Here is a 16647-nt window from a genome sequence, read left to right as displayed (position 1 = left end):
AGTACAGAAATTGACAGGCAGAAAACACATAGGGCAGTTTCCAGCCAGAAAATTGGGTTCCCCTATATGATTTTTCTGAAGACAGCAACATTACAACCACACTGTGTCACTCAGGTCACTGCCTCTGCCATCTGATTAGGCATGTGTCCCACATGGAAGGCATCCTACACAACTGCTTTAACTTGAACTCCTTAAGGGGTCCATAGAATTCAAATACAGAGGGTTAGATTTTTGTTGGGAGTTTATGGAATATCAACTTAAAGGTAGTATTTGAATATTCAAGTGTTCTAATCAAGATGCATAAATATTTTATTATTCCACTACTGTAATTTCTTAGAGAAATTAAGTCACACAGATTTAATCAAGTTCATTTTTTAAAAGGAGAAAAATTAGAATTCAAAGTGCTTCACACAGAATTCATGGTGCTTCAAAGGTCAGTGTTTAGATGAAATCAGATGACAAGTGGGTTGCTTTTTAGTCCTTGGTTCTCTTCATAATTCTTCATGGGAAAACCTATAGCTCTACATGCTAGTTCAGAGGTGAATTTCTTTAAAAAAAGATAGTTTCTTCCTACTCTGCTGTCTATTTATTCATATTTTATAAATATTTGGAAGTAATTTTACATCTCTAGCTGAATATTAAAAATACAATTTTTTAAACATACAGTTAGTTTTATGAATCATGCATATAAAATAGTACTGTTAGGAAAATGTCTTTATATCATAGTGATTGCCCACCTTAAAGGAAAATAGAATTATAAAACAATAAGGCTGATTTTAAATTGTGCATAGAATCAGTAATTGTGTATTTAAGGCAATTAAAAGATTTATTGAATCTTGGTTAAAAGTAGATTGACAATGACGTTAAAGAATAAAGTGTAATTTATTTGGTGCTACTTTGTGAATGCTTCTTAACTACAACTCACCTCACGATACCATATACAATATACTTTCAATCACAACTCAAACATAAAATAGCCTACAAAATCACATGGCTATAATCAATATACAGTGATTATATTTTTAAAAGAACAAAAGAAAGTTAGCAATTAATTAAGGTGCAGTCACTTTTTTCAAATAAAATATTAGCACCATACCAGATAAAATGATCTAAAACTACTGGCCTCCTCATACTTCTTAAATAACTAAATATAAATTTTTTTTTTCAAAGCACAAATATTAATTTGCAAAATCAGTTCTACAGTAGTTAATATTTCTCTCCTTTTCTGCATGTTTTCCCACTAAGGAAAAATATGAAGTAAAAACTTTCACAGGATATGAAAATGAAACAAATAAAGAAACCTAAGCAAACCAAAGGCTGTGCTTCAGCAATGAGTTCCAACGGACGCGAACGTGGACATCTCCCGGCGTATGGTACTGAAAGGTGAGAGCTCCAGTTCTGTGGTGTATTCGTTGTCATTGTCATCACTGGTCACCGTGGAAGACTTCTGGACGCAGTCGTCACAACAGCAGCAGCAACATTCCATAAAGGCCCGACTAAAGGGTTTGCAGAGACAGAAAAGTAGGACAGGGGTCACACAGGACTTAAAGAACAAAAGGAACTGGCTGATGATATTAAGAAGGTCCATTGTCTGCTGAGAAACCCCTGTAGCCATGTAAGCAGTAACAATGTTGCAGATATTTTCAGGAATAATGCAAAATCCATATAAAATGGTCAAAGCCACGACTGTACAGTTCATCTGGCTTTCTAGCTGAATCTGCCGCTTATTCCCCCGGGTACAGGCTTTCTCGGCTTTGCGGATTTTCCTTGCAGTCACTAAAGAGCAGGTGATGGTGAAAAGTGTGGGCAAACAGAAGTAACAGCCGAAGTACCACCAGAGTCTGGCGCTGTCGTAGGTGAGGGCTAAAACATAGATGGTGTCGGGGAGATCCGGGGAGATCTTGATGACGCAGCGTTCCGCGGGGGCGCGCCCGCTGAAGCCCGGGTCCTCCTTACTCAGCTGGCGGAGCACCACTTCCGGCAGTGCCAACAGGAGGGCACCCACCCATATAACAGCAAGTTTGGCGGTTGTGGAAGAACAGTTTTCTATCATTTCGTAGTACATCTGGACGTTGGTGGCCGCACGGAAGCGGTCTATACACAGAGCACATAAGGTGAACGTAGTAACTCCGAGAGAAGCAGCCTGCGGGAGGAACACAGAATATATTTTTCCTGGGTCATCTCTGAAAGATCAAAACATTAGGCAATAGGGCTTCCCTGGTGGCGCAGTGGTTGGGAGTCCACCTGCCAATGCAGGGGACACGGGTTCGTACCCCGGTCCGGGAAGATCCCACGTGCCGCGGAGCGGCTGGGCCCGTGAGCCATGGCCGGTGAGCCTGCGCGTCCGGAGCCTGTGCTCCTCAACGGGAGAGGCCAAGACAGTGAGAGGCCCACGTACCGGAAAAAATACAGATGGGCAAAAAGTACGGAAAAAAAGAAAAGAAAAAGAAAACGATTTCCTAGAATGAGGCATGAGTAACTGGGTTGGTGACTACAGCTGAATCATTGTAAGGACAACAAATAAAACTAGAAGGAAAAAAAGAAGAAGAAATACAGTGGTTCAGGGTCATGGAGCCAAAAAATATTAAAGCTGGAAGGAGCCATGAAGATCAGCTCAGTCATAGTCAACTTAGCGGGGCAAGGTGGTTGTCAAGTCACAAGATAAACACAGTAATCATCTGGGAGCATCAGATTTACCCCACTGTTTGGGGGGAAATTAAAATAATTTAATGTTTAATAAATAGTCTTTATATATTTAAACAAGGACAATGGATAGGATGTAAAATGTTCATGAGGGTTAAGATAAACCAGGAGACTAAAAGAAAATTCCCTAGGTGGATGGATGCTTTGGGGTATACCCCAAATACCTGCATTCACTCTCCCCTGCCCGCTAAGTGGGAATGTTTAAGAAGCACAGGCAGAAGTCATGCCTTGGCAAAGGGGCAAAGAAATATATACACACATACATATATATATATTATACATTAATGTCTACATTTTTAGAACTCGAAGGGATCATGTTGACAAAAGGAAAACCATTTGTCCTAACAATTTTAGTACTCAAAATGTTAGTTGTTTATTTACTACATTCAAGCTGTCACTCTCCCCAGAGCGATGACAACTTGCCTTGCGGATTCTATAAGAGTTCCAATGTCAAATAATCTCTCTTCTTACACACTACACGTTAGTCAGTGTCTACTAGTCCTCATGTGCGAAATAAGGACACCACATCCACGTCCTGACTATTCTCATAACTTGGTGGGGACAGTCTGAAAATGAGATATAATGAGGGGTTAACTGTTTGAAAAGCAAACATGAAGCAAAATATGACCAACAAAGTCTAGATCAGGGCAAATCAAGAGGTCATGGTTGAACTTATAACCACAGCTCTTGTACTACAAAATTCATGAAGTTTCCCATAAACACCGGTATAAGAAATATCCATCTAATATGCCTGCCATGAAAAATGAGTCATCTCTACATTCACCTTTTTAAAATTAACTTTCAACTTAGTGAGTTGTTTGACTTGATGGAAATATACTTTGCATCTATGCCAGAGACTCAAAATAATTCTAAAATTGAAGTCCACACTGTGCAACTGTCTTAAAATCAGATTTTGTTTTAATGTCAGTCATCTTTTGAATGTCATAGTCTGAATGGAAATCTGACAAGGATGGGCCATTTTCTAAAGGTCTGCACCGAACAGGATTACTGGGAAATTGCTGTATTTTATTTTACAGATTTTTGAAAGTTTTAATTTATATATTAGCTTTTCAAATGTTTTGATTCATCTCTCTATAAGACTGTAAAGCAAGGCTTTCTGCACTGTCTTCACTGAGGCAAATCTTGTGCATGTTTCCTTGTCACTTTGTATCCTGAGTCAGTCCACAAATACAAAGCTACAAAGGCTTATGCTGTGCATTCTTTTTAAATTAGGAATAACATTTCTGTTAAAAGGACAGCTTGGTGATTTTGAAGATATGAGACTCTGAAGAGAAGCAATCTCTTAGAGGCTCGGAACATCTATGTGCTTGGTAATTTTCTATCATTCCTTACAAAGAATGCACAACACACAGGAGATAGTGTCTTCTCCCCCATTAACCTCTTTAATTTTAAATCTAGAGATTTAAAATCTGGACCAATTATCACAGGAGCTAGCATTTGCATACCTATCTCCAAGTCTGTTACAAAGCATTTCATGAGAGGTAATAGCAAAGAACAAATGAAAGTGGGTAGACAGGTACTAGAACAGGTGTGTTAGATTACCACTCCTTAGATATCATAAATGGTGCTGCACATCCACTCTTAATTAAAAGATGTTCACTGCTTCAAAAAGCAAAAAAAAAGGGGGTTCTAGCTTCTGTATAATTCATCTCACAAGATTTAAAAAAAAACAACAAGAAAAATTTTAAGCAAGAGTAAGATGTGCCTCAATTTTTCGCTCAGGAATCCTTCTATACTGTATCTTATTTGAAGATGCTCAGTTCTTCAGCCATACTCCCAAGAGCTTTAGTACTGAGGACCTCAAACATATCTGACGGATCATAGATTGAGGGAACCTTCCCACTTGTCATACACAATTTCAGGAAGCTTCTGTGTCCAGCTTCCTATTTTCAAATTGTACTTCTGTCTGATAGGATCCTCTGCAATTAGGATCCAGCTGAAACGGGGCGAACCGTCCAGGAAGGTCACAAGAGCTACAGAGAGAGTTGTTAAAGGAACCGCTGAGGCAAACACCGCCCCAAATGCAGATAGCACTTACTACGCAGTTGCCAACAGCAACTACAGCCCAAATGCCAGTCCCACATAGCTACTCCCTCCTGCCGCCACTGCCTGCAGTGTTATTACTCCAGATACTTTTCTGTAAATTCACTTATACAATTGATTTTATGATGTGAAAGAGCAGAAAGGGTACATGGTCCCAGCTCAGTACTTTCCCAAATTATTTACAGGAGACCGTAAACCTTTGTAAAGGCTTAACTGCATGCCTCAGAAATTAATTGATAAAAATCATCTGGACAATGGGTGGTGGGCTAATTTCTGCCTACTTAGATATGGAATCTATCCATGTAATTAGAATGCTAAATGCTGGGGTAACATGAAAAGATTTCTATCACAATTTTTAAATGTACTTGTTTACATACAGCTCATTAGAAATTCTACCAAGATGCATGGTGCAATTATACACAATTATAAAACTGTATCATGAAAGCTGGATCTTCTGCATTTAATGACCATATCTGATTGCTAAAATTCAATACCACTAGGAAATATGCTCTTGGGAGTAAAGCAGTTAAGCATTAGCTTAGATGGGTAGTTCTTTGAAGCAATATTCTGAGAGATGGAATGAGTGAGATGCAATCTGTTATTAATTAAACTGCAATGGAAGGAATAATTAACATCAACAAAAGCACAACTATAAACACTTTGAATAGACAAGACTATTACTTGTGAGAATCAAGATCAGAGGAAAGCTGGAAGCAGAAATCTTTAACTAGTTGGGAAAATAAGGTACTGAGAATTTTGAGGGGATTGGCATCAAAATACAGACACTAGAGAATCAAAATAAACAAAATCTAAAACAAAATCTAAAATCTTTTCTTCCAATGTTCTGCTCTTCTTTGTTTCCTGGAATAACAACAGTAAAGCTACTTCAGCCCCTGTCCAGTCAACATCCAGAGTGGTGAGGCTGTGGGCAGCTGTGGTCACCTGTGGTCACCTGCAGCGTTGCTTCAAGGCACTGGGCAGGCACAGGGCAAGTGGAGACACTCACGTGGGAAAGGGGCAGCTCCAGTGTCAAAATGTTCTCCCCACTGCTCAAGGTGCTAACTCAATACAAACATCCAGCCTTGAGGAAATCCTGGCCACCACCTTTACCTAGTACTATATTAAGTTCATTCAAAATGAGGTGAAAAAAGAGCACGTGGATACTTTATGAGAAACAGTCGGGACTTCCCTGGCAGTCCAGTGGTTAAGACTCCACGCTCCCAATGCAGGGGGCATGGGTTCGATCCCTAGTCAGGAAACTAAGATCCTGCATGCCGCATGGCGCGGCCGGAAAAAAAAGAAAGAAAAACAGTCATCTGTGGAACTCCTGTTGTAGCTATTGCTCCATTTCTCAGAAGCTTACTGCAGATGGACAAATATGAAACCTTTATGAATGAGGTTAAGCTATGAAGGTACAACTCATACCAAATAAACAGTGTCTTTTGCTAAACCCTCTGATATACATCAGTGATAACACTGATGGGGAAAGAAAAGACCGATGTACTTCCAAGCAAAAATTCTTTCATATGAAATCGAATCTACATGCTTAAGTACAGTGAAGCAGCTGGAATACACTGATTTTTATAAAACAGGAAAATTTCTAACCAAAGTCATGACAACTTACTCTAGCCTAACTTATATTTTACCTCAAAAAGATGTTTAAGTGCATCTATTTATGTGCTGTCCTTTGTATACAAGTAACTCTCGAAACAAGGGCGTTATTGTTAACAAAACCCATTCATTTGAGCCATGAATGATAACCTATTATAAGTCCATGGTTAGAGACCTAACAATCAGTCAGGAAAAAAGCACGAGGAGCACAGGGTAGAGTTTCCTTTGAAACTCTAAATGGCTTGAGCTTGTGTGCCCTGGCTTCCTCTTGCATTTTCCATAATCCTTATCCTTGAAACACTTCAGGGCAACTTCTCCACCAGAGACACTTCTTTGAGCAACAGTGGAGACAACATGTTTCTCAGAGCCACTGTTTATCAGACTGCTGTTAATGAGATGGCCTTTATCAAAAGGTCTTCATTTCAGAGCACATGCAAATCATCACACTTGCATTAGTGTTTCCAGGCCAAAATATAGAGTGAGTAGGAGAGATTTGTCTCAACCCTCACAAGGACATACACATCTCTGAAATGAAACAGAGCCCTTCCAGGCCACTCTTCCATCGTCAAAAAGAAGGTTCCTTACCTTTATCAGTATCACTGAGATTTAATCTGACACAGTCACATATCATAAATATCTATCTATTTCTATTATATCCAGGCTATTTCATCTATATGTGATTTCCAATGAAGATATCAACTGTCATTATTGCCTCATTTTCAACTTTCTTCCCTTTTTTTTAAACTTGATAACATGCTCTTACTTATTTAAAAAACAATGGAGACTATTTAAAAGCTACTATATCATCCTACAATTTGTCTTGACCCTATAAATCTTTCTTTACCTTTATAGTCCCACCTTGATGTTCCTACCAATTACAACTTCTGACTTCTGTAGAAGTACATTCCTTTGCAGTTAAAAAAAAATAATCATTTGACTACAACTTATCTAAAATGTTACAATTTAATTACAAATATGCCAACGCTCATTAGTGTAAAAATGCAAATGAAGCAAGATTAACATCATGTGTACTACAATGGGAGCCACCTATTGGAATCAACAGGTCTTAGAGCATTTATATATTCCATATTTATTCTCAATAATTAGAAATTCATTTCAAAATGTAATCTTTCCCACAAGCTCAAAGTCCACATTTCAACGCTTGATATTATTATGATGTTTCTAATCAATCTTAAAATGAACTGGAATTTCTGTTTTTCACCTAAGGGTTCTGACAAGTTTCCAAAGAACAGTAACAAATTTTCACCTATTTTTTTCTTGTGACTAATGAAATTGATTTGCATGATGGTGAACCTAAACTAAAGACAAAATCAGAGTTGGCCTCATCCATTTGTGCTTGGGTAATTATGAGAAACCAACATTTTAAGACAAAATTCCTCTGTTCTTAACCAAAATTCCATTGTTAGTAGTAGGTTAAGGAAGTACCCTTTCTTTACTCATTCCTCTTCAAAAGGCATGTATCTCTAAATTTCACATCTTACTGTGAATTAGTTAACAGATGCTTTTCCTATATAAGAGAAATCTGAACCAAGGAGAAGACAGTAAAGGTAGGAGGAAAGTTCCCTGAAGGAGGGAGTGACGAGAAGGGAATAAAATAATGGCAGCCCTGAGTACAGTCATACAACCTAATTGAAATGACTCATTCTAGGCTAGGATCAAATCAGTGACCTTGGCATCATTCATGCCATCAACCATTCAAGTGTGCTGACACAGCACATTGAAAACGTCATAAATTCACAAACTGAAAGTATTCTGTCTCAAGAATAAGTCTGGAATTGTGAGGATACCCGGTTCTTCTGGAGGTTTTGTGGAAAGTATCTGTACCTACTTTGCAAATAGAAAGGGCCCATATTTGAGATTGTAGCAATTCCATTCTCCACTCAACCTTGAAATTTTAGGTGAGATCATCTCTTCTGGCACAAAGAATACCATTCTCATAAGGATACTTAAGAGTTAAGTATCCTTGGCAACAAGGTTGAGTTAATTATGGGACCTTGGCAGGTCAATTTGTGGTTAAAAAAAAAAAAGACAGAGGATCCCTGGAGGATGGGCACAGAAATGCAGTGCCAGAGACAAACCTCATTGCATAGCAGTCTGCCCACCCTCTCCCCACACGGTCCACATCTCAGACTCAGATCCCTGTGCTTCTAATGGGACACTGTTAAACCTAGTTGCAGCACATAGGAAGAGCTATTAAAGGTGGGATCACTCTCTCAAGGCCCATGCAGTACAAGGGTGAAGGGCAAGGTAGACCCTTACTTCCTCAGCCTTGGGTACACTCCTAAGCTCAGATCTGTTTTGCTTTTGTGGAAATATTTGCTTCTTTTTCACTGTTGAGAGATGTTTTGTTGATATAACCAGATACGCTGGCAGCCCTCAGGAACTGAGGATACGTCCTCACTTTGACTGTGGGCTTGAGAAATGAATCCAGGTCTCAGGAAGGTCCATTCTTTATGCTTCCCTTTCCCCGGCTCTATAATAGGTCTAAAGTGTCTCCCTCTTCAGTCTTTCTTCTTATGTTCTCTAAGGTCAAATCAAACAATAGGTATGTTTTAGAGATTTTCAGAAGAAAAGGACTCAATTTAATGTACTGTTATTACATTGCTAATTAAACAATTCATTTAAATAAACTATAAAAAATTTGATTTACTTAATGTCCTTATGGCTAATAAGGACGACTAATTCCAAAGCAGAAATGGTTATCTCAGGCAGTGTATTCTAAATAATAATTTAATATTTAATAATATTTAGAACAATTCTGTATTGTAAATGAAATTTCTAGGACTGTCCCATCTGCCCAATTGTCTTATAGGCCTCCTATCCCAGGAAAATTTGAGAAAACAAGAATTAAAAGACTTTCATAGTTGTAACTTTTCACCATGGCTCTAGGCTGTATGCATTTATGAAAACTAAGCGTAAGACTATGCTTGAAAAAGAATGAGAGGGAACATAGTTTTCACTTGAATTTCTCCATCTTTGGTCATAACTAAGTACAAACGTGAGCTGACCCATTCCAGAGCCATGCCTGAACTTCCATAACACCTTGTTTAAGCCTCTTTTAAAGTATTCATCTCACTGTAGCACACGATTTCACCTGTCTATAATAGCAGTATCATATCTATGTTACTCATCTTTGGAAACTTTTTCCTCTCTTCCCCTTCTTCTTCCACTCCTGTTTCCTCCTAACATAGTATCTAGCATAGCAGAAAAGCCCAGTAAATGTTTAATGAATGAATGGATAGTAAATAAATGAAAGAATGATGACATCTATGGAAAAGGACTATAGAAAATAATGAATTATACAAGCTGTTCTTTAATCAGTTATTGGGTGCTGCTGTTTTGTGTATAATCTTTAAAAGCTGAATGCCAACTAATATCTCTAGAAGGCAAGTAAAGAAAAATCCACGTTCCTGCTTATACTTCATTGGCAAGCTTTAAAAAAGGACGACATTCTTATTACAATCAATAGTCAAGGAAATTATTTGAATTTCACATTTGAATATCCTAAAGCTTTTACTTCTTATGTGGAACCCAAACTCAGTAAACTTCACCGTACACTGTTCATGAATGGAGTTATACACTGGAGCACACTTTATACTTGTTTTCTTTTCTGCTGGAGTTGTCAGCCAAATACTGTCACTTGCATGGGAATGTGAAAATTATTATAAAGGGATTAATAGGAAGTCATACAATATTTGTTAAGCACCATTCTCACACAGTGTGTCTATTTTCCCTGATAGTATCATTAGTAACTTTCAAGTGGCTCACAAAACTGTGTTTCCACTAAAAAGTCTATCAGAATACCCAATGGCTAATCCACCCCTCAATTTACTGTCTGCCGTGATCAATGTACTTGAATCTAGGAGTTTTAGGGAAATCTGTGCAGACTCACAAAACTGTATAGCAATATCATCTTCAGCTTCGGTACCCACCCTTCTTTTTGTATCTGTCAGTGCCAACTACAATCTAAGACAATGAAAAAGTCATTTGCTCACTCAGTTTAAAACCAGTATTTCTAAAGCCATTGGAGAATCTGGCTTTTTTCATCACGAAAGGTTCTAGACCTTCCACAGATCATCCCTGGTCCAGAGGCCCTGGTGAGATGTATTCCCTTTATCCACCCACCACCCTCATGCAGGAATCTTGTATCCCAGGAAAATAAAACTACAGTTAGATCTGGGGTTAACTTAGAACTATTTGAAGCCTTCTTCCCTCCCTACCACTCACCATGAAGGTGTGAGTTCTTTAAACTAAGGAGCTGTCTATATTATTCAAAACGTCCAATTAACATCCAAATGGAAATAGTTAGCAGTGGATCTGTATCAGGTGATACACTGACTCTGGTTGGCGTTCATCAAATAATTAGCAGAGAGCTGTTCTAGTTGGTTGCCATATCCAATGCCTGAGTTATTTGGCTTTAACCATTTTTTAGATCCCTAAGAGAATGGTGTGGTAGGGAACCCCTCTGCCATTCTCCTACTGCAATCTACACCCAGACCTCCATATCCAACCCACATCTACACGCTCTCTCTCTCCATACAACTATTCAACTATTGCTTTGAGTATAGTTTTTTCTGGTGACTCTCTGACAGACCAGTTCAAAATGATGTGGCTGTTAGAATGGCCACCATCCACCCAGATTTCCTCCTCTCCTATCCCCCTTTCCTACCATTCCGTCTGCTTTAAGGGACTTATCACTAGGTCACAGAGACATCATAATCCTGGAACAGAAAGAGAGAAATTATCAACTACAAATGTTCCTACTATGTTCCCACTCATAGCAGTATTATACTAAACCTCCCTTTCTAGAGATAGACTCTGGAAGCTGGGTGTTCTCCTTAAGTTTTGGTCAACAAATTGAAATAAAAAGAAGAGTTAAATGTGAATTGCAAAGACATATAATTTCTGCTGAAGAAACACCTATTTTTCTACACAAAGCCAACTCTCCCCCAAATTCTACTTCCTCCTTAAGATTATACTAATACTCAAGCTGTAGAAAAAAGAACTGTGGGAGAGAAGGAAAAGAAGGCAAAGGAGAAGATGGGAGAGAAAAATTGTAAAGATCAATAAAAATTAATTGTGGTTAAAAGTTTTAAGTAACTAAGAAAAATTTAAAAAGAAAAACATTGAAAAAGGCAAAAAAGACTACTAGAAAAATGGTAAATCATACATTACAAATCAATAAGAAGGCGTGTGGTGGGAAGAAAAGGAAGACTACCCAACAAATAAAATAAATATAAGAGATTAGAAAGTAAAGAAAAGGCAAAATCTAGATAATAAAGGAGATAAAATGTCAAATAATTTTCAGAAGTCTTGTGGTCAAGAAGAAAAAGATTTGGAATGAGGGCAAATCAGGGAGAAAGTTTTCAAAAAGATTTGTAATGTCCTCCCCTATCTAGAACACTTTGTGATTTTTAAGAACATAAAATATAACCTATGTATCTTTATTTGATTATTAAAATAACCATGTTTGGCACATGAAAAAATGCAATTGTCTCAGATTACTGCAATTTTTAAAAATTTAATGAGCTACCAACTATGGAATTTATGGGAAATGATGAAATTTAAGAATATAAAGAGCTACAAGTTTCATCATATAACAAATGATGTTAACTGGGCTTATTATTTTTCCTGTCTGTTGGATACAAAAATCTTTTTAAAAGATGCCAAGGAGGGCTTCCCTGGTGGCGCAGTGGTTGAGAGTCCGCCTGCCGATGCAGGGGACACAGGTTCGTGGCCCAGTCCGGGAGGAGCCCGTGAGCCATGGCCGCTGAGCCTGCGCGTCCAGAGCCTGTGCTCCACAACGGGAGAGGCCACAACAGTGAGAGGCCCGCGTACCGCAAAAAAAAAAAAAGATGCCAAGGAGCAGAAAGAAAAAGAAAACACTCACTGGACACTGTTTTGCCTCATAGATGTTTGCCTACTAAACAAATATCAACATCAAGTGTTGAGAATAAGGGTCTGGTTGCCATTGACTAAATATGTATACGTAGGATGGTCATTTCTCTTTTCTGAGTGTCATGTGTCATCTTTAAAATGAGGGGGTTGGGTTAGAATGCCATCTGGTTCTAATTTAACGTGGTAATTCAAAAGCCACTGTAGTGGCTGCTGTGGTTCCCCACCCAGATTGCTTCTTCCCCAAAGTCCTTTAGGAATGAAATGCTGATCTCCCCCAGCTGCTGGGACTATGGGTGGTTGATGGCTCTTAGCTGCATCCCTCTCTAGCAATTGCCCTTAACCAAAGAGATCCACCCGGCTCAAGGTTATGCCCCCTTCCTGGGAGCAACTTGCATCCAATGACTGGTCTGTTAGGGGCTATAAAGGCTGGGCCGTCTTGCCTCCATTCAGGACCTCCCTCTCCAGCCCTGAGCTCCCTGTGGTGTCAGCTGAGGTCTTTGTGGTATCTGCATCACAGTTCAACGTCCCTCTCTGCCCAGTCCTGCTTCCTTCATTCCCTAACAGGTGTTGAACCTGAGCTCACACCCCAATAAACTTCCTGAAGCAGATCTCCACATTAGCATCTGGTTTTTTTCAGAAACCCAACATGAAATAGGCATTAGATCCCTCTTACTTCTGTGAAAACAGCAGTGCCTCCTGGAAGCAGAAATGCTTTATTCTGAGAGTTGGATTGTATTTCTTGTCCTCATAATCAGGAAGTAGGGAGCTAATGCTACTGTCTGATCATCATTTTCACAGAGTATGATGAAACATTATAGAATTATTTCAGAAGACTAGGATTAGGTATGAATATAGAAACACTAAATCTTAAGGCTTTTATTCATTATTCTAACAGTAAAAATGTACATTATAGTTTAATTTTTCAAGAAAATAAAATGGGTGAATCTTTTTCTCCAAGCCTTTGCTTTTCCAGGGGAAAAAAGAGCCTAGTACCAATAATTAAAAAATAGAAAAGGGCTATGAAGAAGGGGGGAAATAGAGAGTAAAAAATAATAATTGTTTTTCTTAAGGAGCTGAGAATTAAATTTAAAAAGGAAATACAAATGAAAGTATGCATTTTTTAAAATCCTCAGTATTAGAGGATTTCTCTTTAATTTTCTTTCTCTTTATTTAGAGAAAGAAAATTAAAACACATACATAATAAATACCATCACTCAAAACTCACAGGTCTCACTAAACTAACCGAAGTTTATATATTCTTTTCTGACTTTGAATGGGATTCTTTTCTTTTAAAGTTTTTTTTCAAGAACTTTGGTAATTTTTTTTCTTTCCCCAGTTTCTTTTTTCTGTCCTTTTTATTGTTTTTCCCTTTAATGTATAATGATTTCATCCTGTCCAGTGCATTTAAAACAAGCCAATATGCTTCCCTCTTATTGGAGGTAACTCTCCTATTCACTTTATAGTTTACTTTTGTCTCTTTTTTGCATATGTCAATTTCTTCTGCATTATTCAAACAATCAGAGAAATCTTAAATTGAAATTGACCTTGAAAAGGCAATTGGTAGACACATATTGTCTTCCAAAAATTTCACTTCCTTCTCTGCAATTCAAAAATGAGCTGTCTACCAAATATTTAGATGTTTCGGAGCTACTTGGAGCTTGGCAACAAGAGAAATTCTAGATGTTGGTAAAGCAGCAACAGCTGATTTAGCAAGCATGGCATGATCCTGCATCTGATCTCTGCCAGGATAACAGAGGGTCTTATTTACAGTCTCTTGCCTTGGCCCTTCTAAGTAGGTACGGTTTTCTGTTTACTTATCCCCTAGCATTAGGCCCTGGAACAATGTTGAACATAATGTCACTGGCCCTGGTGCCAGACAGGATCAGGGGTTCTGGAATATTTACAGTTTCCCTTCTTCTGCTTCCATAAATGAAACGGGCAGTCTGAATGGAGTAAATCAAGGGCCAGCTGGCTGAAAACACAACTGGCAACAAAGCACGTGGGCTCCTTCCAAGAGCTGGTGTTTAAAGAAATTCCAACTACCATAATAACGGTTAAGGACACTAGCTGTAGGATGTTAACAGTCAAATTTTACTCAAAGATTTTCGTTTCCAAAGTTTGGAAGCTATTATGTGTCCCCTTCTTCTTAAGAAATTTTCTAGTCTTGGAAAAATAGCCAATCCCTTATACTCTAACAAACGACACATATATACTATATACTTTAGGAATGTCAAATAAATTCTGTGCCATGATGTACAAAGTGTTATTTTTGCTTAAGCTCATTCATACAAAATAAATAAAATGGTTACAAAGTTGAGAAGGAAAAAAGGAGAAACAGAAATGACATACGAATTTAGGTGGGATAGCATGGCAGACAGCCAGACAAACTAATTTGGGAGGTTACTAATATATCCAGGCCAAGTGACAAACAAAGAAAAGCAGATGTCTTTTGTTAAATAAAATATATATATTACTCCAATTTTGATATTTAAGAAGAAATGTGATAATATCCTTGGGGAAGAAATCATACTGGAGCACTAGAAACCTAGTAGATGAGTGATGCAGGGGTTTTTTTCTTGCTAGGTTCCAATAATGACAGTCATGGACTGGCTACTTATTCACTCTAGAATCTCTGAGTCTCCAAATCAGAAATCTATATGTATAAAACCATAGTTGAGAGAGAAATTTAAAATCTAAACAATTCTATACATTATGAGATGCTAATTATCTCCCAATCCAGGAGCAGGTGAGTTTGAAGGTGAGTGGACAAAGCTGCTTAGGTCCGCCCCTGTGCCCAGTATATAAATGCCAATGTCTATAAATGATTGGCAAGAGAAATGAGGGAGGAACCCTGAGAGAAAGTGAAGGGCTTCAGCAGTAGGTGCGTGGAGCAGCCGGTCTGATGCTATAAATCCCGGAAATGAATAAAGCCCGTAGCTTGAGACCCCCTGGAAGGCATTACCTCTACATAGGGCACGACCTTGCAGGAGAAGTCCTCCAGCAGCCACTTCTTGGTCAGCTCATGAAAGATGACGAGCGGAAGGCAGAAGAAGATGATGAGAAAGTCCCAGAAGGCCAGGTTGGCCAAGAGGGAGTTGGAGATGCTCCGCATGTAGTAGTTGTGACACACGATGCACATCACCGCCAGGTTGCCTATGATGCCGGTCCCGAAGATCACCACCGACAAACACATGACCGCATAGGCTCCGTAGGACTCCTGGGTCAGTGGGTAGAAAGGGTTCTTCAGTCGCAAGCGCGGGTTCGTGGTGTTCCCCCGCCGAGGACCCCCGCGTTCGTGAACTCCTTCAAGGGAGGACCCGTTCAGAGCCAGAGCCCTGCCAGGGGGTGCAATCGTCCGCCCTTCGTGCCCCGACGGTCCATTGACCGTCTTGGGTTGGGGGTCGTGGTGGGAACCCTGGAGTTTCCCGGCTCTCCTTGGCCAATAATAAAGGTCGCTGGCTCCGGGTTCCTTCCTCACACTCTGCTCCTGACTGCGCCCAGAAATGCCAGCGCCTCTGGGACCCTTTTCCTTCTCCTCTGACGTGTGAAGGAAGAGTTGGAGAGCCGTGGGGTTCCCTCTCCCCAAAGTACCCGGGGGCTTCTGACTCCGGGCACCTTTCCACCTCCAGGCGCCAGGTGGTCTGGCTGGAGGTCCCGAGGGCTCCGCTGCCGACGCCTCCGCCCCTCTGCCCGCGCCTGGGTCACCGCCGCGGGCCGCGGGTGGGTCCCATGAAGGCGCCAAGCGCACCGCTGCCTCCTGAGCCTCCTCCCTGGGCGCACGGGTTGGCAGAAGGTCTCCTGCAGAATTTTCCGGTCCCCAAGCGTCCCTGCTGCGACGCTGTATCAGTGTAGGTGAACAGCTTTCCCCCAGACAATTTTCGTTCCCGGGCGCAGGGGCGGACCCGAGGACGAGAGAAGCGGAAACCTTGAGCAGTAGCAGAAGCAGCAGCCGCGAGGTGCGGGCGAGACGCGCGCCCGCGGCCCGCATGGCTGGGCGAGGGCGCACCCGGCAACGGCGGCTCCTGCTTAGGACGGACACCTGCTGCCAAAGTTGCCGCTGAGAGTTAGACACATGTCACATACTAACCCCCGCCCCTGCAGCGGGGGACGGGAGATTAGGGGGGAGGTTGGGGGATGGGTCTTGGGGTCACAGCCCTTCCCCTCTACAATCCTTCCTCGTTTGGTGTCCTGTGCATTTCTCAGCCAAGTCCAACCCGAGCGCTGCGTATCCCCAAGATTCAGAGAGGGAATCGCTGCTGCCGGTGGCTGACCTTGAAAACTTGCAACCAACGCCTGACTGTTGATTAATGTTGCGACTGGGAGAAGCCCAGACGAAGCCCCACGCTCCTC

At 40.3% G+C, this 16647-nt stretch overlaps 1 protein-coding gene across 1 annotated transcript; it reads right to left on the bottom strand.

The window, feature by feature from the left end:
* Positions 1 to 1324: 1324 nt before the first annotated feature.
* On the bottom strand, positions 1325 to 16285 carry GPR37 (G protein-coupled receptor 37; the record flags this gene model as incomplete). The annotated part of the gene is made up of 2 exons (XM_082661750.1): positions 1325 to 2143; positions 15260 to 16285. 2 exons carry the CDS (start codon positions 16283 to 16285, stop codon positions 1325 to 1327), a joined length of 1845 nt encoding a protein of 614 aa, XP_082517876.1.
* Between the last annotated feature and the right edge of the window lie 362 nt (positions 16286 to 16647).

This window comes from Grampus griseus (genome assembly GCF_964374135.1).
Source record: "Grampus griseus genome assembly, chromosome: 9".
NCBI classification, from domain to species: Eukaryota; Metazoa; Chordata; class Mammalia; order Artiodactyla; family Delphinidae; genus Grampus; species Grampus griseus.
This window is presented reverse-complemented; position numbering and strand designations above follow the sequence as displayed.